Source organism: Phacochoerus africanus, chromosome 3 (genome assembly GCF_016906955.1).
Source record: "Phacochoerus africanus isolate WHEZ1 chromosome 3, ROS_Pafr_v1, whole genome shotgun sequence".
Taxonomy (NCBI): Eukaryota; Metazoa; Chordata; class Mammalia; order Artiodactyla; family Suidae; genus Phacochoerus; species Phacochoerus africanus.
In genome coordinates this window covers 6,179,523-6,200,741 of record NC_062546.1, presented here as the reverse complement: position 1 = coordinate 6,200,741, position 21,219 = coordinate 6,179,523, and the positions used below count along the sequence as shown (strand labels likewise).

At 52.5% G+C, this 21,219-nt stretch overlaps 1 protein-coding gene across 1 annotated transcript; it reads left to right on the top strand.

The window, feature by feature from the left end:
• Window positions 1-9,809: 9,809 nt before the first annotated feature.
• FAM210B (family with sequence similarity 210 member B) lies at window positions 9,810-19,947 on the top strand. Its single transcript, XM_047770820.1, has 3 exons — window positions 9,810-10,050; window positions 17,576-17,751; window positions 18,797-19,947. Exons 1-3 carry the CDS (start codon window positions 9,865-9,867, stop codon window positions 19,011-19,013), a joined length of 579 nt encoding a protein of 192 aa, XP_047626776.1. The 5' UTR covers window positions 9,810-9,864; the 3' UTR covers window positions 19,014-19,947.
• The last annotated feature ends 1,272 nt before the right edge of the window (window positions 19,948-21,219 follow it).

Sequence of the window (21,219 nt, the reverse complement as noted above, 5' to 3'; positions counted from 1 at the left end):
ACCGAACCCGCAACTTCATGGTTCCTAGTCGGATTCGTTAACCACTGCGCCACGACGGGAACTCCTAAAAGTCAGCATTTTCTGTGTAAGGACCACTTATTGTCCCAAAATCCTGGGGCTCCGGGAATTTGGGCTGGGCTCAGCCAGGCGGCTCTGTTAGTCTGGGCTGGCTGGGCTGATCCCAGCAGGGACTGATCACGTGTTTGTGGCCAGCTGCTGGATCAGATGGGTTCTGGCTGGTCTAGCATGGCCTCAGCTGGGACAACAGGCTCTTCCCACTTGGTCTCCTCCTCCAGCAGGCTGGCCTGGGCTTGCTCATTAAGCGATCACAGGTTCTGAGAGCAAGAGCTGGGTATGCGGCGCCTCCTCACGCCAGGGGTCAAAACTCAACATATCATTACTGCCACTGCATCCTATTGGTCAAAGCAAGTCACAGGCCCACCCAGATTCAAGGGGGTGGAGAAAGAGACTCCATCTCTGGATAGAAGGCGAAGAACATGCACCCATTTTTGCCATTTTACCCACAGATGACCCCGAGAAATCAGTAGATATGACTACATGGTGTGCTAGAGCCTAGAAGCAGCTGTCCCCTTAGAGGCCTATGTCATCGCCCTTCTGCACAAGCCTCGCCCTTGTGATCCATTTTCACAACCGTCTGGCCCTGAGGGTTTGTCATTCCTGAGCCCAGAATAAGCTCCCACCTCTGTATCCCAAAGACTCATCCCCAGCCATGACTGCATGCATGGCCAGCACCCTGGAAACACGTTTCAGAAAATACCCCCTTCCTGTTTACCGCCCCCCCCCATCTCCCTCCCCAGGAAATCTTCCGTTTTCTTCTGGGAGATTCCGTGGTGATGTGAAAGGTGGGAGGAGGGTGACTCTTCAGCGGTTGGGAGACAGAAAAAGAGCAGCTTTGGAGCCAGCGGACTTGGGTTCTCCTCGTGACTCCCTCACACAATTCCCTTCATCTCTTTAAGTCTGTTTCTCATCTGTGATACTGTACCTGCCGTGTTTGCATACTTCTCCTTGAAGATTAATTATCTTAGTTGATCCATACATTTTGCATATATGTGGGCCCACTTTGGTGGAATAAAATTTAGGCCAAAACAAAAGCAACCACAACCCAGAAAAGCACTCAGAGAAATGAGTGGGTTAAGGTTATTTCCCTGCTTAGCTGTGAGTTTATGCCAGGCTTCCTACAAAAAACAATTCGTGATTCATGTGCAAAAGCAATCTGCTGAATGACCCAGACGTTCACAGGCTCAGGGGGCTGTTTTAAGGCATTGCATTTGCAAGCTAACTTGCTCCAAAACTCAGTCTAGACAAAGCCCGCTCTCTGTGATGGGAGCCTTGGGAAGAGCCTGCAGCGCCACCTGCTGGTAGAGGATGCTTAGGACAGGATTATCCATGGCTCAGAGTGAAGGTTACTGAGGACACAAATCCTCACCAGAGCGACCTGCAAGCAATTACCCAGCTGAAAGCCAGGGGAGCAGGTGTCCCCTAACACCCACACCCACTTCCAAGGCCCAGCTCTGCAGCCCCTGCCCCCTTAACCTCCCTAAGCCTCAATTCCCTCCTTTGCAAAATTGAAACGCCGATAATGCCGACCTCCTGGGGGTGGCTTTAGGTATAAATTTAATAATCCAGAGGAAGCCCCCAAAGCCTGGCAGCGGAATCCGCAACAAGCAGTAGCTATTAATGTTATGTCTGAATCTCCCCTGAAGAATAAGTAATAGTAGGAAGTTCCCTGGTGGTCTAGTCGTTAGGATCCAGCCCTTTCATGGCTACAGCCCAGATTCAATTCCTAGTCTGGAAACTGAGATCCCAAATCATGGGACTTCATATCGAAACCAAAAAAAAAAAAAAAAGACTATGTTTAAAAAAAGAATAATCAGGGAGTTCCCACCGTGGCGCAGTGGTTAACGAATCCGACTAGGAACCATGAGGTTGCGGGTTCGGTCCCTGCCCTTGCTCAGTGAGTCAAGGTTCCGGCGTTGCCATGAGCTGTGGTATAGGTCGCAGACACGGCTCGGATCCTGCATTGCTGTGGCTCTGGCGTAGGCCGGTGGCTACACCTCCGATTCGACCCCTAGCCTGGGAACCTCCATATGCCGCAGGAGCGGCCCAAGAAACGGCAAAAAGACAAAAAAAAAATTAAAATTAAAAAAAAAATAAAAAAAGAATAATCAATAGTGGTCCTCCCCACCGACCAGGAATATGATGGCAGGTAGTTTACTTTCCGCCAGGCTGTAAGACCCTGACGTGAGCATTTTTAAAGCTCAAATTCCCATAAAGTCAATACCATTATTATCCCCATTTCACAGATAAGGAAACTCAGAGAGATTAGGTAACTTGGCCAAGGCCAGCTAGCAAGCACATAACAGGGCTAAAACTCAAAAGCCAGCAAGCTGTGTCTAGAAGTAATTGTTTCAAAATTTCTCCCAGGATAGATATTGGCAGGTCCAATTCCTCCCCACCTCCCACCTTCCTTCTTGGTTGTTATCTGTTTTAAAAGGGAAACGAAGCGAACCAAATGGCTTTGTTTTTCCCCCACAGACCCTCCAGGAGCCCACTGAGCTCCTTGCGGGCATGGAGCCCATCCCCTTCTTATAGAAAGAAGCTGTGCAGGCTAATGAGTTCATACCACTTGCTTGTCACTCTCAGAAGCCAGTCAGTGGTGGGGCTAATTCCAGGGGTCTGGGCCACCCCGACCTAGGTCAAGCTTGCCAAGGTGTTAAAACTTTCATAGCCTCATTGAGGCAACGTTGCCACATTGCCGGGAGACGGATGAGAGACTGGTGATCAAGCAAGCAACCTCGCTCTCTATCTCTCTATCTCTCTCTCTCTCTCTCTCTCTCTCTCACACACACACACACTGGCCATTCAGGAATCACTATCACTTTTTTTTTTTTTTTGGTCTTTCTAGGACCACACCCATGGCATATGGAGGTTCCCATGCCAGGGGTCCAATCAGAGCTGTAGCCACCAGCCTACGCCACAGCCACAGTAAGGCAGGATCTAAGCCACATCTGTGATCTACACCACAGCTCACGGCAACGCTGGATCCTCCACCCAGTGAGCAAGGCCAGGGATCGAACCCATGTCCCCATGGATGCTAGTCAGGTTCGCTAACCACTGAGCCATCACAGGACCTCCAAAGAATCATTATCATTTTAAAATGCCTCTGCACCTGTAATGGAGCAGGACTCTATGAGGCCCTCCCAAAATAAACCCCCACCCTTGCCCTCCACCTGCCATTGTCTATAGGAAAATCTTAGTAAAATAATAATAAACTTAACCAGAAAAGTGAGAAAATGCAGATAGTAAGAAAAAAGGTCAAGCAAGACAAAATAATAACATTTCAGCCGTTAAACAAAGTCTAGGATCTTGAGGACAGCAGATAATATTCTGAGCCATGTCCTTTGAGCTGTTTTGCAGATAAACCCCCACCAGGTGGAAGAAGTTAACTGTATGAAGGTAGAGCCCAGAAGGGTTGGAGCCAAGGTTAAGGATGTTGACTTCCAATTAACTCACCACCAACCAATCAGAAGAATGGCCACGTGCTAATCACGTGCTCCTAGAACACTGTAAGACTCTCATCACCCCCTCCCGGTCTGGAGGCGGTTTTGAGAGCACTAGCCTGCTGTGGCCCCCTCTGCCTGGCAAAGCAGTAAAGCTATTCTTTCCTACTTCACCCACAACTCTGTCCCTGTGATTCAGTTCACTGCCAGTGTATGGAGGCAGTTTCCCAAACACCTGCTAAAGCCTGAGACTAGGCCCAGGGCGCCGAGGCCAAGGGAGCCCTGAGTTCCCACCATGTCTCCGGCAGACGCTGGAATAGAAATTTTTCAAAGGCATAATCTTGACCTACCTGGTACTTCGGTGCCCAGCTCAGCAGGTGCCCGATGGTAGGTCCACGCAGAGCAGTCAAGGTCTGCAGTCAGCGCGGTGGGTTCACAAGAGCGGAGCTTCCGGGTGAAATCCCGAACTGACTCCATGGACGAAGTGCCCCCGGGACCCAACAACAAGGTGGACCCTCAGATGGGGGGGCGGTGCTTTTAACAAGCAGGGAACTTTCACGCAAGGCTTGTAAGACACAACAAGCAGTTCCCCGCCCCACGCCTGAGAATCTTTAAGTTTCCCCAGAAGCCTTGGCCGGGGTTAGTCCTCCAGACAAGCTCAGCAACACGTTACTCTCTGGGGACTGCGACCTTGAAATGGTTGCCGCTACTGGAGGGCGCGCAAGGTACCTTTCAAGCTCAGGGACGGAGCCACCCATCGTGCAGGCTTAGCTCCAGGGTCCCCTGGAGATTACGCCCTCTCGGTGACCTCCTGGGACAAACCCGGGTCCTCTGATTCTTCCTCCCCGCCTCCAGGCTTCGCACGTGCCTCCCACGCGGCGCCGGGAGTTCTGCACACACCGCCCGCACCCACCCCTCCGCGAGCCAAACACAGGGGCCTGTTTCACGTGGCCATCAGATTGTACCGCTCCCGCGATTAAGACCCTTCAAGGCTTACCCACGGCAGCTGGAATAAAATCAGCGGATCGGGCCCGTGGCAGCTTCCCCCAAGCCCCTCAAGCTCCCGCGACTCCCCCTTTGCCCCCCGCCACTCACATCGCTCTCTTCCTCCTCTGGACCTGCACCCAGCCAGCCCTCTGATTGGCAGCCTCTTCCCCCTGGAAGCTCCACGTGGATATTCTCTTCTGGTATCTAATGCCTCCTCCTCCTGGAAACCTTTCTGATCACCCCCCACGCCCACCGTAACTCTCAAGGGGTCCTCCCCTGGCCACGTGTTCACTGTCCATCAGCCTCTCCCAGCTCTAAACTCTGCAGGAGCAGGGAGCTTGCCCAAGCCATCCACCCGCATAACCCAGTGCCTGGCAGAGAAGAGGGCACATACATGTTCAATAAATATTTGAGGGAGAGAGAAAAGGCGACGATGAGAAGACAGATGCAGCCCTTATGGAAGAACCATCAGTAATTATGAACGTAATTTGTCATGATAATAGCCAACACCAGGAGAGGCCCAATCGGAGCATGCGCAGAAACTGAGGCTGGGGTTCAGTAATTCCTCCCGCGTCCACAGGAGGTAAGCGGCGCACCTGGAGCCTGAACCTGGGCTTCCCTCCAGAGATCATGCCCTCAGCCTCCACTAAGGAGGCCCTAGAGGTCCATCACCCAGGGGAAGGGACACACCTCTGCAGGGAATACAAGGCAGCCACTTAACAGATGTCTGTATTTTCTGACACGGAGAGATGTCCCTGATGGGACAGTGGGGGAAAGAAGTGAACCCATGCTCTAAGCCCATTTTGGGAAAACATCAAACAACAACCAGACGTGACTGTTCACACACAGAAACCTGGCGGGAAGGACACACAGAACGCGGCCGCCACCGGCTCCGGCTGGAAGGGCTGCCCCGGTTCTCCTGCTCCAGGCTCTGGGCACGCGGATCTCCTCCTCCGGACCCACCAGGCTGCCCTGTCTAAAGTCAGCGCCCCACCTCCCCGGGCCCTGACTTGGCTTTCGCGAGGCACATACTGATATCATAGCGCACACTTACTTGTTGAACACTGACTCTGTGCGGGTAAAAGTAAACTGAAAAAGAAAAAATAGATTTCCCGTGGGACAAAAAAAAGTCGCACCCATCCCCCACCGACCACCCATCCCCCACCCCACCCCCACTCCCCCACTCTTTCTTAGAGTCTGTCCTTTAAGAAACTTGTTAATGCTCTCTGCCCCTTTGAGATGGATAGAAACCTCCATAAAGGTGAAGTAAGCCGCTTACCAGTCTTCACAACCCAGAAATGTGTTGGGAGCCTGAAAGCTGTCTTTTTGAAGTGTAAACATTAAGGAAGCTAGTAGCCTATCTCCTAGTCCAGGTGAGGGCTTCCTTAGGTGACTAGCTCTGTGCTATAATTACCTGTTTATAGACTTGGGGTAGGGGGGCGTAAACCGCCTGCCCAATTACCGGTGGATCTGGGATGAACTATGTGTGACAAATGGTGCCCTCTGGTCCTCTAACCTGAGAACTAGTTATTTTTGTCTTTGGATGTGGTATCTGCTTAGTGAACTAAAGACGGGAGCTTTCTTTCTGTCTCTGCCATCTCTGTGTCTTAATTAATGTTCATTCGATAATAAAGCTCTTTTCTTTCTCTTCCCCTTTTGTGGAAAGGTTTTCTGGGTCAGCAGGAGATTTTGTTTTGAATTCTCCCCCCCCCCCACCCCTCCCTGCCTGGCATCTCTCTCCCTTTAGAACATGAGCTCCGTGGGACCTTGTCTCCCGAGTTCATGGGTGTGTGCCTGGTGCTCAGTAGGTGCTCAAAACCTTTTGTTGAATGAATAAACAAAGTTGCTGGTCGTTTCATTTGAATTTTATTTTTTACAATGAGCAAGTGTTACCTATTACAATAATTTTTTAAAAAACAATTAAGCTTTTAAAAACTCCACGGTTGGGAGTTCCCTGGTGGTCTGGTGGCTAGGACTCAATGATTTCATCACTACAGCCTGGGGTCAGTCCCTGGTCTGGGGACAAAGATTCCCACATCAAGCCACTGCATGTTGTGGCCAAAAAGGAAAAAAAAAAAAATTAGCATTGACTTAAACATCACATCTTATCCAAAAATCAAGTCAAAGTGGATCATAGACCTAAACTGAAAATATAAAGTTATAAAACTTTATAAAAAACATAGGAGGAGTTCCCGTCGTGGCTCAGTGGTTAAAGAATCCGACTAGGAACCATGAGGTTGTGGGTTCGATCCCTGCCCTTGCTCAGTGGGTTAACTATCTGGCGTTGCGGTGAGCTGTGGTGTAAGTTGCAGATGCGGCTCGGATCCTGCGTTGCTGTGGCCCTGGTGTAGGCCGGTGGCTACAGCTCCGATTTGACCCCTAGCCTGGGAACCTCCATATGCCGCTGGAGTGGCCCAAGAAATGGCAAAAAGAAAAATATAGGAGTTCCCGTCGTGGCGCAGTGGTTAACGAATCCGACTAGGAACCATGAGGTGGCGGGTTCGGTCCCTGCCCTTGCTCAGTGGGTTAACGATCCAGCGTTGCCGTGAGCTGTGGTGTAGGTTGCAGACGCGGCTGGGATCCCGCGTTGCTGTGGCTCTGGCGTAGGCCGGAGACTACAGCTCCGATTAGACCCCTAGCCTGGGAACCTCCATATGCCTCGGGAGTGGCCCAAGAAATAGCAACAACAACAACAACAACAATGACAACAACAAAAAACAAACAAAGACAAATATATATATATAGGACACCATCTCGAGGATTTAGAATTAGCAAAGGATTGTTAAACGACATGAAAAGCATAATCCATAATATTAAAAAAAAGAAAACCTCCACAGCTGCCCACAGAACAGGTAGCCGCTGGCTTGTTTTATGGATATTGATTATATTTCCTTTTAATCCCTATGCTTCTTAGACATGAGTCAGTAGCCTTTACAAAGTTATTAGTAACTACTTCAGACAGTCTCATTAACAAGCATTTCAGACATCAGACAAACAAAAATCTTCATACATCATAGTTGCAGCTAATCCAGATCCCTCCTAGGTACTGAGAAGTGATCTGTTTCTTTCCTAAATGTAGCCGAGAGGAGATTCTTGGAAAACCATATCAGCACTTCCAACCTCCACAAGCTCAGCCTTGCTCAGTGATGGTTTAATTAGCAGTATGTCTCTGGGGAGCGGTCCTCCCTGGACTGGACAGCTCAGGTCCTCCGCCCCGCACCCTCCACCGCAAAGCTTTTATTTGTCTGCAGCCCATACCATCCACACTCAGAGTGGATGAATGAAGAGAGATTGTAACAGCCACTGTGCTCACTATGACAGCTTTCGAGAAGGCACTCTGTGTGCCAGTCCCTGTGCCAAGGACACTTTTTTTTCCATCGCACCTGTAGCCTATGGATGTTCCCAGGCTAGGGATCGAATCTGAGCCCATCAGCAACCCACGACGCTGCACTGACAATGCCAGACCCTTAACCTGCTGAGCCACAGGAGAACTCCCCAAGAACACGCTTCAGAGAAATTTCATTTCTCGAGTCCCAGATCCGTGCCAAGTCCAGTTCCACAAGCACAGAAAGATATTGTCTCCTTTACCTTCACAGCAGCTCTTGGAGAGAGGCATTACTACTTCTGCTCCGCACAAGGAAAGACACAGAGACTGCAAGAGTTAGAGTCACTTCAACAGAGTTCAGGGTACAGCCGGGTTCTGAGCCAGGCCTGTATTGCACCAAAGCCATGATGCTAATCACCAAATCGGAAAACAACAATCTTTTTTTATTAATGATTTTTAATATTTGGTTTACAGGGTTCCGTCGATTTTCTACTATACAGCAAGGTGACACCGTTTTAGGGCCACACCACATCACATATGGAGGTTTTCAGGCTAAGGGTCCAATCAGAGCTACAACTGCCAACCTATGCCACAGCCACAGCAACATCAGATCCGAGCTGCATCTGCGACCTACACCACAGCTCAGGGCAACACCAGATCCATAACCCACTGAGCGAGGCCAGGGACTGAACCCTCATCCTCATGGATACGAGTCAGGTTTCTGCTGAGCCACAATAGGAACTCCCCAGGTCTGTTTCTTTGGGCAGATCCTCAAACTCCAGACTCCCTTGTAGCTAAGAGTGTCATGTGACTCACTTCTAGCCACTGAGACATAAGGGGCTTCTCAAGGTGGGGGCAGGGTGGGGGGAGGTGTCCGGAGGTCCTGAATGTGGGCACATAGATTCCCATCTCTTTCCATGGCACCTTCTTGGCAGAAAGTCTAAAATTTCCCTTTGCAGCTAGGTTTCTGTATATGAATTCATGTCTGCTGTTTGGATGCATTGCAGAATATTTCGAAGTCACAAATGGGACGGAGGCATCCTCCTGCCTTTGCTGCTGGTAAACAAGTTTGCAGAAATGTGGGGTTTTCTGAGGCAGAATTCCGGTGTACAGTCACCAGCCCACGGGGGTAGACGGTTGTGGCAGAGGTGGCAACCTGGCCCTGCTTTCCAGTGTCCAGTGACCTGTTTCGTGGAAGCTGGAAGGCAGCTGCCGTGGTGCAGTTTCCTGACCCCAGTGTCTCAGCTCCAGAAGTGTGCTCTGGCATTCATTCACCCTGCTGGCTGACCCCTGACGCCCACCTTGCCAGTTTCTTTGGGCAGATCCAAAGAAAATGGCTGATGGCAAATGCCTCTGGCTGGCCAGCATCGCTCGCTCTGTCCAGAGAGTCTTTTCAGGGGGTCGAGCTTTTCCAATGGTTCTCCAAGCAACAATTCCCTGTGCTACATTTTTCCTTCCTAAAATAGTAAAGATCTAGAAACATGTCCAGTTTCAACCAAAAAATGTTCCAGGGGGTCGGGCATGAGCAGTGTATCAGGGTAAGAGGTCTCAGGAAAGGCTCCACTTCTTTGAGCAGGATGGAGAACAAAGATTATCACGAGGTAGTTAATAGCCAAGTGCTGTGGTAGATCGCATTTCCCAAAGACGGTCCCAGCAATATTTCCCGTCCCACAAGCCCTTCCACACGAGACCTTGCCATTTCCCATCAAGTCAGAGGAATCTAACCTTTTCACTCTTGAATCTGGGCTGGCCTCTGACAGGCTTGCAACCAACAGGATGCGTCAGACCCACCAGGCAGGAAAAGAACCAGGCCTCCAGCCCCGCCCACTTCGCTCGGGCGTCCCGCTCCGGCCCCGCCCTCGCCGCTCAGGCTCCAAGGGGCGGGGTCGATGGGCGGGGCTGAGTGTGGTGCGCGGCTCCGGCCCCGCCCCTGCCCCGCCGCTCCCAACTGGGGCTCCCGAGGCCCCGCCCACCGCGCTGGCTGCCCGCCCTGCGGTCCGCTGCGCGGGCTGCCAAGCCGGGCTGCGCACCATGTCCGGGCTGCTGGCGCTGCTGGGCCCAGCGGGCAGAGGGGGCTCCCGGGTTCGGCCTCGCGCCACCTGGTTCCTGGGCGCCGCCGCCCCCTGCGCCCCGCCGCCTGTGTTCCTGCCGCTGCTCCGGCCCGGGCCAGACGCTCAGCTGCTGCGCGCAGCCCGCAGGAACTGCCACGGCCGCCAGGTAAGCCTCCCCACCCCCACCCCATCCCCGGGCGCCTCGATCGCGGGTCCATCTCCTCCAAAGGAGAGTTTTGCAAGCGCAGCTGCCCGAGACCGAGCACCTCCAGAGTCCCCAGGTCCCAAATCTTTACGAGCCAAGGAAGCACTCTCCCAGTTGACAGTCGGGAAAACTGAGGCTCGAGGAGGTATAGCATCTGCCCAAGGTCACACACAGTCTCCGGCGGATCCCGGGTTCCCAGAGCGTCCGCCAGTACTGTGTTGGTAGCCGAAAGGAGTGGAGATGGGGTTGGGCTTGGTATCCAAGTTCTCCCCTGGCCATTAGAGTTGTTCTCTTTTGAAGTCACGTTGGAGCCTCCTCACCGGGCCGAGGAGAAAGGCTTGGCGGGTGCTGCTGTCTTTAACGCCTCCCCGCACTTGCTGCCACGCCTTTTTATCCAACCCGAAGTGCAGGCCTCCATGTCACACTGCAGGCCAGACTCGTGCAAGAAACGCAGTGTTGTTTGTTTCATTGCGTTTCTCTAGAGTTGCCTTCTAAGGATGGTGGGTGAAAACGGGCTTCCATTCAGAGCAGTAATGCAAACTATCCTTTTTTTAAAAATAGCTGTTACAGTTTTGTTTTGTTTTGAAGTGGGCCTTCTTAAAGAAAAAAGGGGGTCAGCGGTGAAGGCTGGAGATCCGGGACTGGCAAGTGGGGACACGCAGCGCCTGGGGCTTTGCACCCTTTGGTCCCTTTCTGTGTGGCCTCACCACAGGACCTAAGGCTTCTGAACCTGTTTTCTGGCCTTTTAGGGAACTAAAAAGAGCACCTTCCCAACAGTAGTTGTGGGGACAAGTCCATGAACTGATGCAGGCCTGTGCTTGTTTGACCCTTTTCTCCCCGTGCCTCCCCTGAGGATGGAGGAGCTCCTTCCCTGCCTTCGACAGGCGGTAGATCTTCTCTGAACCTCCTGAGCCCAGTTCGGGGGTCCTCACAAGTCTGGCGCTCTCCTCACACACCCAGTGGTCTCCCGGTGATTCTTCATGGATCAGCCCAGCTGTCCCTTCCTCCCGGAAGCCCTCTCTGACTACCACTGAAACCTCGGGTGTCTGCACTGGCTCCCACTCAGCACCGTGGGTGTGGGTCTTCTACGTGCTCATCATTTAAAGACTTGCTTGTTTGTTTTATCAGCCTGGCCCTGGTAGGAGTGAGTGTGTGTGTGTGTGTGTGTGTGTGTGTGTGTGTGTGCTGCCCCCATCCATGTATTTATTAAAGTACAGAAGGTTCTTTACTTTGGAAGGGTCAGGAAGATTTGAGGAATGAGCCAGAAGTCTTGCTCACAAGTTCGATTGTTTAGAATACCACCAATTTTCATTCCTTCAAATAAATAGTATTAATAAACACCTTTTTTTTTGCTTTTTAAGGCCACACCCACAGCATATGGACGTTCCCAGGCTAGGGGGCCAGTCAGAGCTGTAGCCGCCTGCCTACACCACAGTCACAGCAACTCAGGATCCGAGCCACGTCTGCGACCTACACCACAGCTCACGGTGACGCTGGATTCCACCCACTGAGTGAGGCCAGGGATCGAACCCACAACCTCATGGTTCCTAGTTGGGTTCATTTCAGCTGCGCCACCAAGGGGATAATCTTCATGATACCCCTGGGACCTGAGTTACACTGTCATCCCCACTTAAGCCCAGAGCGGTTGAGTCACTTGCTGAGAATCACACAGGGATTCCTTGTCAGAACTGGGAGCCAAATCAGTCTGGTTCCAAGGCTTTTGCTTTTAACAGCGGTGCTGTGTGCCTAACTTATCCGTGAGTGTCTGCTCCGTGCTAGGCCCTGCTCTAGGTGCAGGGGACAGAGCAAGGAAGAAAGGGACAGAGTCCACCCTCAGGGAGTCTACAGTCTAGTGGGAGGGGAGGAACAACACCCGGGAAAGTGTCAGGGCTGCTGATGTGACCGGGCTGTGGGGAAGGCCCAGGAGGAAGGAGGCGGAGCGGCGGAGCTGCGGGGTGGGGCTGGGGGTGCTGCCAGGTCATCAGGGAAGGAGGTGAGTGAGAACGGAGGGGGAGGAGGACCCTGGGGTCAGAGAGCAAGCCATCTGCGAGGTGATGAAAGCGCCTTGGTCTCAGCGCAGGCGCAGGGGAGGGACGAGAAACATTGAAACATTGCCTCACGATACCTCGCAGGTGCCTAATAGCTCATGAAGAAACAGGTGTCTGAAAAGGGTGCTTTGTTGCCAGTCACCCCCTCCTACGTTCCTTTCCTTTAGCCCCTTTAGTCGCCTCCAGGGTTAGGAAGGAAAACGCAGGACCCACAAGGCCAAGGCCGAAAGAGATTTCCTTTCACCCCAGTAACAGGAAGAAGATTGTCCGTGTAAGATTCTGACTCTAGAATATTAAAAACTAACCAACCGCGCCCCCGGCTGACAGGAAATTGTCCTTTGTGTCTGAATATTTGGTCCCTCCCATGGTCTTGCAAAAGATACTGGCTATTCTGTCACTGGAAGTCTGGCTGCCTTTTTATTTTTCTTTTTTGGCCAATAGGCCTTTTGCCAAAATAGAAGTCGTACAGAAAAGGGCTCTCGAGAGAGACAGCCTGGCCCGGTCCTGGCAAGGGGACAGATGGGACATGATGAAGTGAAGTTGGGCCAAGTGTCCGGGTGGGAAGCGAAGGAGGCTTCTCTCCTGGTGGGCCCCAGGAGCGGTTGGGCTCTTGGAGCCGTGGGTGGTCCTATCAGCACCGGCAGTTCTCCCATCGGGCTCTTCCTCTGCAGCCAGAAGGCAGGCGGGGGCCTGTTGAACAGAAGGAGCCTGAGCTCCTGGGGCCATTCTGGCTGGAGACAGGTGCCCACCCCCAGGAAAGGAGACCAGTGACAGTATTTCTTCCCCCCTCCAGGAAGTTCTGGAACAGACCCTTTAGGAACGGTCAACTCCTGGGGGACATGCAGGGGAGTCGGCTGGTGACTCTGAAGGCAGTACCCCATCTGATGCTGCCAGCCAGCTCGTGGCTTCACCCCGAACCTTGGTCTTCCACCTGTGAAGGTGGGAGCAACAGAGGTGCCCACCCGCAGAGTGGTGAGGGGTTTTGTGAGATGATACCTTTAAAATGCCAAGCCCAGTGCCTCTCCTGAGGATGCAGGTGGTTTTCCTAAAACCTTTCCAAAAATGTTATGCTTTCCTGCCCATCCAAGTTCAGCCTCTGGGACCTCATAACCCGCCCCTGGATCTCAGTAGCCCCTCCCCCCTTTTAGGCATTTGTCTTCTTAAGTCTGAAAAACCCCACCAAAGTCAAAACTGCAGGCAGCAAGGAAACGCAGGCTGTCCCCACCCCGAGGGCCGTCGCGTTTCAGTCCCAGAGACGGAGCAGCCTTTAAGGAAACTGATTTCATGCCAGGACCAAAGCTTCCAGGTGTTTTGGGGTTTGGGTTGGTTGGTTGGTTTTCAGTCCCAGCTGCAGTAGGGGAGCCAAAGAGATGCTCTTCCCGTTGGAAGGTAATGAAAAGACTTAATAAATCGGAGTTTTGCACCAACTTTTTGGGGAGAGGAGCTGGGCAAATGAGTAGCCGTTGTGTATGATTAAAAATCAAGGATGGGAGCTCCCCAGTGGCACAGCAGCTTAAGGATCCAGCATTGTCACTGCTGTGGCTCGGTTTGCTGCTGTGGTGTGGGATCTACTCCTATCCTGAGAACTTCCCTATGCCGCAGGCATGGCCCAAAGGGGGGGAAAAAAAAAAAAAAGTCAGGGATGGTTTGGGGCAGGTTTTAATCCAAGCCTGCAGTCGGTCCCCTGTACTGGGACGATGGCCCTTCACTGAGCCCGAGTTCCGTGGCTGAAGGATGGGGGACAAATAGGATGGTTTGCTTATCTTCCACATACATGCAGCTCTGCTCGTTTATCTTCGTCATTCTGGCGGCTGGTCCAGAGCCAGGCCCTCCGGGTCCTGCAAGAAAGCAGGCTGAGCTGCGGCCGCAGGGGGAACCAGGCCCAGCGGTCACCCAGACAGCAGACATTCTTTGGAGGGCAAAGTGGGCTGTGGCCCCCAGCTTGCACTGCCAGGGAAGTTTTAGAATCTGGACTTGGTATTTCAGCGGAATCGAATTCCACTTTGTAAAAAGGAATGAAGTTTGATCCGGCCACAGTGTGGATGAACCTTGAGAACATGACGTTAAAGGATAAAAGCTGCCGTTGTCTGCTCGGGCTGCGATGACAAGCATACCGAAGGCTGGCTCGTTTAAAGAACTGCTGTTCCTGTCTCGTGGTCCTGCAGGCTGGAAGTGCAAGGTCAGGACACCAGCAGATTCCGTGGCTGGTGAGGGCCTGCTTCCTGGATCATAGCCAGCCGTCTTCTCGCCGTGTCCTCATGGTCGGGTGGGGGGGGGGCAAGGGAGTGCTTTGGAGGGGTCTCTTTTTTTTTTTTTTTGGCCATACCTGCAGCACGTGGAAATTCCTGGGCCAGGGATCGAACCCAAGCCACTGCAGTGACACTGGATCCTGAACCCGCTGAGCCACATGGGAGAGCCCAGACCACACTCTGCTGTCCACTTGTTTTCCCCCATAGTGAGTCCAGAAGGCCACCCTGCAGGGAGGTTTGACACAGATCTGGGGGCGGAGCTAGGGGACCTCTGGGCTCAGGGCTAGGGGAATCTCTGGAGGAAAGGGCAGAGCAGAGGAAGCAGCAAATGCCGAGGCCTTGAGCGAGCCTGGCCTCTTCTCCCTAAAGCAGCAAGAAGGTCAGTGTGGCCGGACTAGGGAGGTGGGGAAGGAGAAGGGTGGGCTCGGGTGAGTCTGGAGGGCTGAGGAGCCGGTGCACAGACTACTTTGGCCTCCAGGAGACCTCTGGCAGGAGCAGTGCTGTAATCCCACCACGGGTTTTACAGGCTGCCTCTGGCTGCTGTGTTGAGGGGTCGAGGGTGGGAGTGGAGGACCAGCTGGGAGGGAGGCCGTCCCAGTAAGCCTGGCGAGAGGTGATGGGCTGGCAGAGGGGAGAGAGCGCTGAGTCTGGATGAGGCAGGCTTGGCCGATGGATTGGACGTGGGGGCAGAGGAGTCACGGTGACTCAGAGGTTTTGGCCGGAGGAACCAGGAGGATAGAGTTTGCCAAAATAGGTACAGGCTTGACCTGGAGAGTGTGACCTGGACATGTCACAGGTGTCTGGCCGTGGACACCCAGGCCGGGGAAGATGTGCCAGTTCAGTTTGGGGGGTGCATATCTGTGAGTCACCAGCCCAGGGCGGGATGTCAGGGGGGCCCAGCTGCAGTCATGCTGGGGTTTGGACCCCTTCTTGCTCACCGTGCCCTCCCTGGGTGAGCCCGTGGGTGCCTAGAGGGGAAACCCAGCGGCCTCCTCTCAGCCTGCTAAGCTGGCGCCCAGGTGCACATCGGTCAGGAGCCCGGGTGGGACCTCCCGTCTTCCCGCCCACAGCCCGGGCCAGAGTCGTTGGGAGCTCAGGTCCAAGTGTGTCATCACACAGTCACGTTCGGGGCTCCAGGAGGCAGGAGGTGGCCCTGTGGAGGGCAGGGGTGTCTGCTAGTGTCCTGAGGACGGGAGGGCAGGGCTGGGCCACCAGGGCTGCTGGCTCAGGGGACAGCACAGACAAGCCCAAGGGACGAAGGAGGCAGTGCAGACCTGGTGTGCAATGGGGGGACAAGGTTCCAGTGGAGAATGAAAGGATCCGAGGAGGCAGGAGACAGGCTGCACGTAAAACTCTTTGTCGAATCCTCGCATGTGATCGCACCTGGCAGACGCTGTCCCTCACCGTTCGAGTGCTAAGATCCAGCAGGACTCCCAGGGCCCTGCTCCCTGGAACCACATGTTCCAGACCCTGGCCGACAGCAAACAAGCAGAGAATGCTTACATTGCTTAGGTATCTGTTATGTGTATTTGTTATGTTATAAGCAGGACAACTGCTGCAGACCAAAACCTCGGAGAGGGAAGTGGGGAGGTGATAGCGTGGCTGCTGTGGAGGGCAGGCAGCTGTGAGGGGTGGTCCAGGAGGGCCTCCTGGAGGAGGTGACGTTTGCGTCTCCAGCTTAGCAAGTGCTGGCGGGGGCCCCTCCAGTCTGTTGCACGGCAGGTGCCTCTGAGGAGGAGACAGGCCACGTAGGGGGTCTGCTGAGGGCGGGAAGAGTGGGGCCGGGTGAGGCGGGCGCACTGAGCAGGGGATAACCTGGCCATGGTGGCTGATGAGAAGCATCTGGGGAACTGGCTATCTAATCCCACTGCCCAGGCCTCCTCCTCCGACTATAAAAGCAGAGGCTGGGTGCCTGGACATGGACAAACAGACTAGCAGCACCCGGGCCCTCTGGGAGCTCTTAGAAAGGCAGCACCGGGAGGCCTTCCCCCAGACTTGTTTGGTCTGAGCTCCCGCCCTCCCAGCAGGTCCGGGGGTCCCCCCTGCCTTGTTGAGTTTGGAGGCTGCTGCTCTGGGCGCCTGTGTCATTTCATTTTCATTCCGGGCATTGCGCTTGCATGCTCCCCGCTCCAGCCTTTCAAGTGTGGCTCCGCTGCAGCGTGTTCCAGAAGTACAAGGAAGCAGCCGACCCACTGCAGAGTCAGTCCTGGAGCTGACCAACCCCGATGCTGCCTGCGAGGAGAGCTCTGAGGGTGTCGTCGAGGCTGAAGAAATCCCCTGATGAGAAAGGCACTCTCCATATTGAGGAGTTTGGCCTTTCTATCCAACACTGTTGTGTTCCTTGCACACATTCCAGGCCTTGTGGGTGCTCAGTAACTGCTCACAGACACCCCCACGCAGCAAATTCTCTTTTGACTAAGCCCAGCTGCTGTATTTATGGCCCGGGAACCAGCCCTCCTTTATCCATTCGGATCTCAGGGGAAAGCTGAATTCCAGAAGTAAATCTATCCTAGCTCCTGCTCCGTTTTATTTCACACCCACTGGCTTGTCTTGTGGTCTAGCCTGGTTATCACGTTACCACCGACGTGGTGGCATCAAACAACACACGTGTGTTATCTTACAATTCTGCAGGTCAGAAGTTCACACTGGGTCTCGCAGGGCTCAAGCCAGTGTGTCAGCAGGGCTGGTGACTCTGGGGCAAAACCCACTTCCTGTCTTTGCCAGTTTCTGGAGGCTGCCTGCCATCCCTGGCTTGTGGCCCTTTCCTCTGTCTTCAGAGCCAGCGGCACAGAGCCCTGCAAGATCTGACCCAGCTTCCATCCTCTCCCCTGCTTCTCTGCCCCTCCTGCCTCCCGCCCTCCACTTCTAAGTGATGAACCCTGTGATTACGCTGATCCCACTCAGGAAACCCTGGAGGATCTGCCCATCCTTAATGTAATCACAGCTGCAAAGTCCTTTTGCCGTGTAGGGTAACATATTCACAGGTTCGGAGCATGAGGACCTAGACAACGTTGGGAGCCGTCATTGCTGCCGGTCCCACCTGGTCCCCAGGTGCACGCAGTGGCTAAGAGGAGCTCATCTCACCGGCCAGGGATGAGCGGAACACCGCGTGCGCCTGAGGGCCGGTGGTGACCACCAACTGCCTTGCTCCTGTCCTCCAGTCTCTCCCCTTCTCTGGTTTGTGCACAGGAACCCAGCAGAATCACAGCGGCAACAGGCGGCGACATCAGCGGTGCAGAGGAGAAAAAGCAAAGCAAGTCGCAGCAGCTGAAAAAGATCTTCAAGGAGTATGGCGCCGTGGGCGTGTCCGTGCACGTTGGGATCTCGCTCGTCTCCTTGGGCATGTTTTACATGGTTGTTTCAAGGTAGAATTTTGGTCTTTATTTTCCTTGTAGGGCCCCATTCACAGCATATGGAGGTTCCCAGGCTAGGGGTCAAATCGGAGCTATAGTTGTCAGCCTGCACCACAGCCACAGCAACACAGGATCTGAGCCGAGTCTGTGACCTACACCACAACTCACAGCAATGCCAGATCCTTAACCCACTGAGCAAGGCCAGGGATCGAACCTGCAACCTTATGATTACTAGTCAGGTTCATTTCCGCTGCGCTACAAGGGGAACTCTTTTTTTTTTTTCCTTTTTTGGTCTTTTGTCTTTTTAGGGCCACACCTGCAGCATATGGAGGTTCCCAGGCTAGGGGTCTAATCCGAGCTATAGCTGCCGCCCTACACCACAGCCATAGCAACACCAGATCCAAGCCTCATCTGCGACCTACACCACAGCTCACGGCAATGCCAGATCCTTAACCCACTTGAGTGAGGCCAGGGATCAAACCCACACTCTCATGGTTCCCAGTTGGATTCGTTTTTGCTGTGCCACGACGGGAACTCCAAGCATTTTTGCTGTGCCATGATGGGAACTCCAAGCATTTTTGCTGTGCCACAACGGGAACTCCAAGCATTTTTGACAGTAACAAATACTTAGTTTTTTGCCATAATGCTAGAGTCTTTGCAAATAAGAGCTTTTTTCCTAAGACCTTTTTATTCATTGAGCTACTTTAATCACATTTTTTAAAATACCATGTATCTCGTGGAGTTCCCGTCATGGCTCAGCGTGTTGAGAACCCGACTGGTATCCATAAGAATGCTGTGAGCTAGAAATAGCAACAACAACAACCACAAAAAAGACAAAAAAAAAAAAAAAAAGAATGCTGTGAGCTGCAGTGTAGGCCGGCAGCTGCAGCTCCGATGTGACCCCTAGCCTGGGAACTTCCATGTGCCGCAGGAGCGGCCCTAAAAAGAAAAAATAAAATCATAAAAATACTGTATATCTCATAGCCCAAATTAACTGTTTAACTAAATCCTTGCTGTAGTAAACATTTTTTTTGTCTGTTTGCCTCTCTCCCTCCAGTGGTGTGGACATATCAGCCATCCTGCTTAAACTCGGATTTAAAGAGTCCCTGGTACAGTCAAAAATGGCAGCGGGCACCAGTACCTTCGTGGTGGCTTACGCCATCCACAAGCTGTTCGCACCCGTGAGAATCAGTATAACTTTAGTTTCCGTGCCCTTGATTGTCAGGTATTTTCGGAAAGTGGGACTTTTTAAACCTCCAGCGGCAAAGCCTTGATGAACTCTTCAACTGGGGGCCTGAAAACCTATTTCTTTTCACTGACACGTTTTGGCTTTGGTTTTAGGATGTAGGTTTTTCTGTGGGCAGGGAGGGGGGTGCTAACTGCTGAGCTCTCGTGGATAGGAGTTACTTTTGCCAGCAAAAATCCAGAGTTTTGAATCACTGTAAATTTCTTTTGCTTTATAAACTGTGACAGTGCTATTCACTGAAGGGCTTGTCTGCATCATCTGTCAACAAAACATCACCCGAAAGTTGTCATCTCAGACAAAACCGTCAGCCGGGAAATGTTCCTTCTGGAAGGTCATTGGTGAGGGTCTGTCTGCAGAAGCCTCAGGGGTTAATTTTCACTCAAGTTCTTAAAGGGCAGTGATTCATTAAACTGGTTTTAAAAATGTAAAAATTCCCCTTCCTCCAATACTTGTCAGGCTGCCTGCAGCTTAATATGCGATATTCTGCCAAACAGCTGCCAGGGCTGCAATTAATGAAGCAGAACTTAAGACTTCACAGTATGTAGTGAGGATCTAAATTAGCATCAGCACTTTGACATTCATTACACGTGTTTGAGGGGAACGAAAAACATGTATTTCTGGTGTGTTTCACCGATCCCAACGCCTTCAGATCTGGACACGATGGGCCTGCCTCAGCTGATGGTCCCACGTGTCATGAAAGTAGGTGGGCATCACCTGTCTCTGTTTAGGTCCAATATGGAACCTCTGCCCAACAGCAACAGCATCAGGTGGCTCCAGACGCCGGCAACTTGGATCCTGCACCCAAAAAGCTGAGACCGTCTTGGCCTTCTTCCCTGTGGCTTAGACATCAGATGTTCCAGAATTACTGTCACAGTGTTTACATTGTGTTGCTACTTATATTTTTTGAGTTAAAATTATGTATGTACCAAAAAAAAAAAAAAGGTTTTGTATCACTCTCTAAACAGGACAGTTAGTCACACATGCTGTAAATAGAGGCCACTGGGAATTAAAAATTCAAGCTGGGGAGGGACTGAACCAGTTTACCAGGTAAAAGGCATGTGACCTGAGGCCCCTGGTTCTGTTCACACCACGAGGAGACTACCTTCCTTGACGTAGCCCGGATTCGGCGGCGGGGAAGGGCTGTCCTTGGGATTCAGCGCCCGTCACTACTGCCCTCAAGGCCAAGGGAACCACCCACCTCGGGAAACCCAGTGTTCAGGCTCCAGCTGCAGCTTGGCTGAGGGGCGGCATTTGTCTTTCTGGCTCCCAGGGTTTATTTTTATATTTTGGTTTGATTAATTACACTTGTGACAAGCAGAAAACGAAAGGAACTGTAAATGGATCGCCCCGGCTCTACTGAGCTCTGACTGCTGACAGTTCCCTAGTTAGCCCTTACTAATGTACATCAACCAGTTTTTTCAGTTCTTTAAAAAAATTTATTATGGTTCATTTTCAATTTTTGTTTTTAGGGCCACACCTGCAGCATATGGAAGAGGGGTCGAATCGGAGCTGTAGCTGCGACCTACAGCCACAGCCACAGCCACACTGGATCCTTAACCCACTGAGCAAGGCCGGGGATCAAATCCGAGTCCTCATGGATACTAGTTGGGTTCATTACCGCTGAGCCACGGCAGAAACTCGGTTAACTTTTATAAGAATCTTTGCAGGACAGATTCTCCACTTGCAAGATCGATAAAGTGGATCCGTTTCCCCCCTCCCCCCACAACATCCCTTTTAAAGCAATTAGCCCACTGCCCAAAGGCTTCAGGGATTTAAAGCTGGAACTGCCTTTCTGGGGTCCTATTCCAAGGGTGTACACAGCAGAGCAAGGTGGCGACACCTGCCAGGTGAGGGCAGAGTCAGCCCTTTCGTGTCCACTGTCTCTGTTAACGGTTGGCTTTGGACTCCTCATCACCCTCTCCCTGCCATTCAGATCCCTAGTAACGCCTATGCAAAACAAAGCCGACAGGGATTCCTACCGGTCCAAGGGCGTAAATCCTAAACTTTGATTCTGTGTTGGGAGTAAGGGGAGTGGACTCAAAGGGCCAAGCAGTAAAACAAATTTTCATACCAAATAGCCATACGGTCTCTTCGAAGCCCCATCTGCACTCCACTCCTGTGGCCAGTGGTCACCAACAACAGAGCAAGCGGAGAGGATGAGGAAACCGAAGGACCAGGGAACTAGAGCATCTTGTGCGCTCACCAGCAGGATGTCCACGTCGCTAGTATTTGCA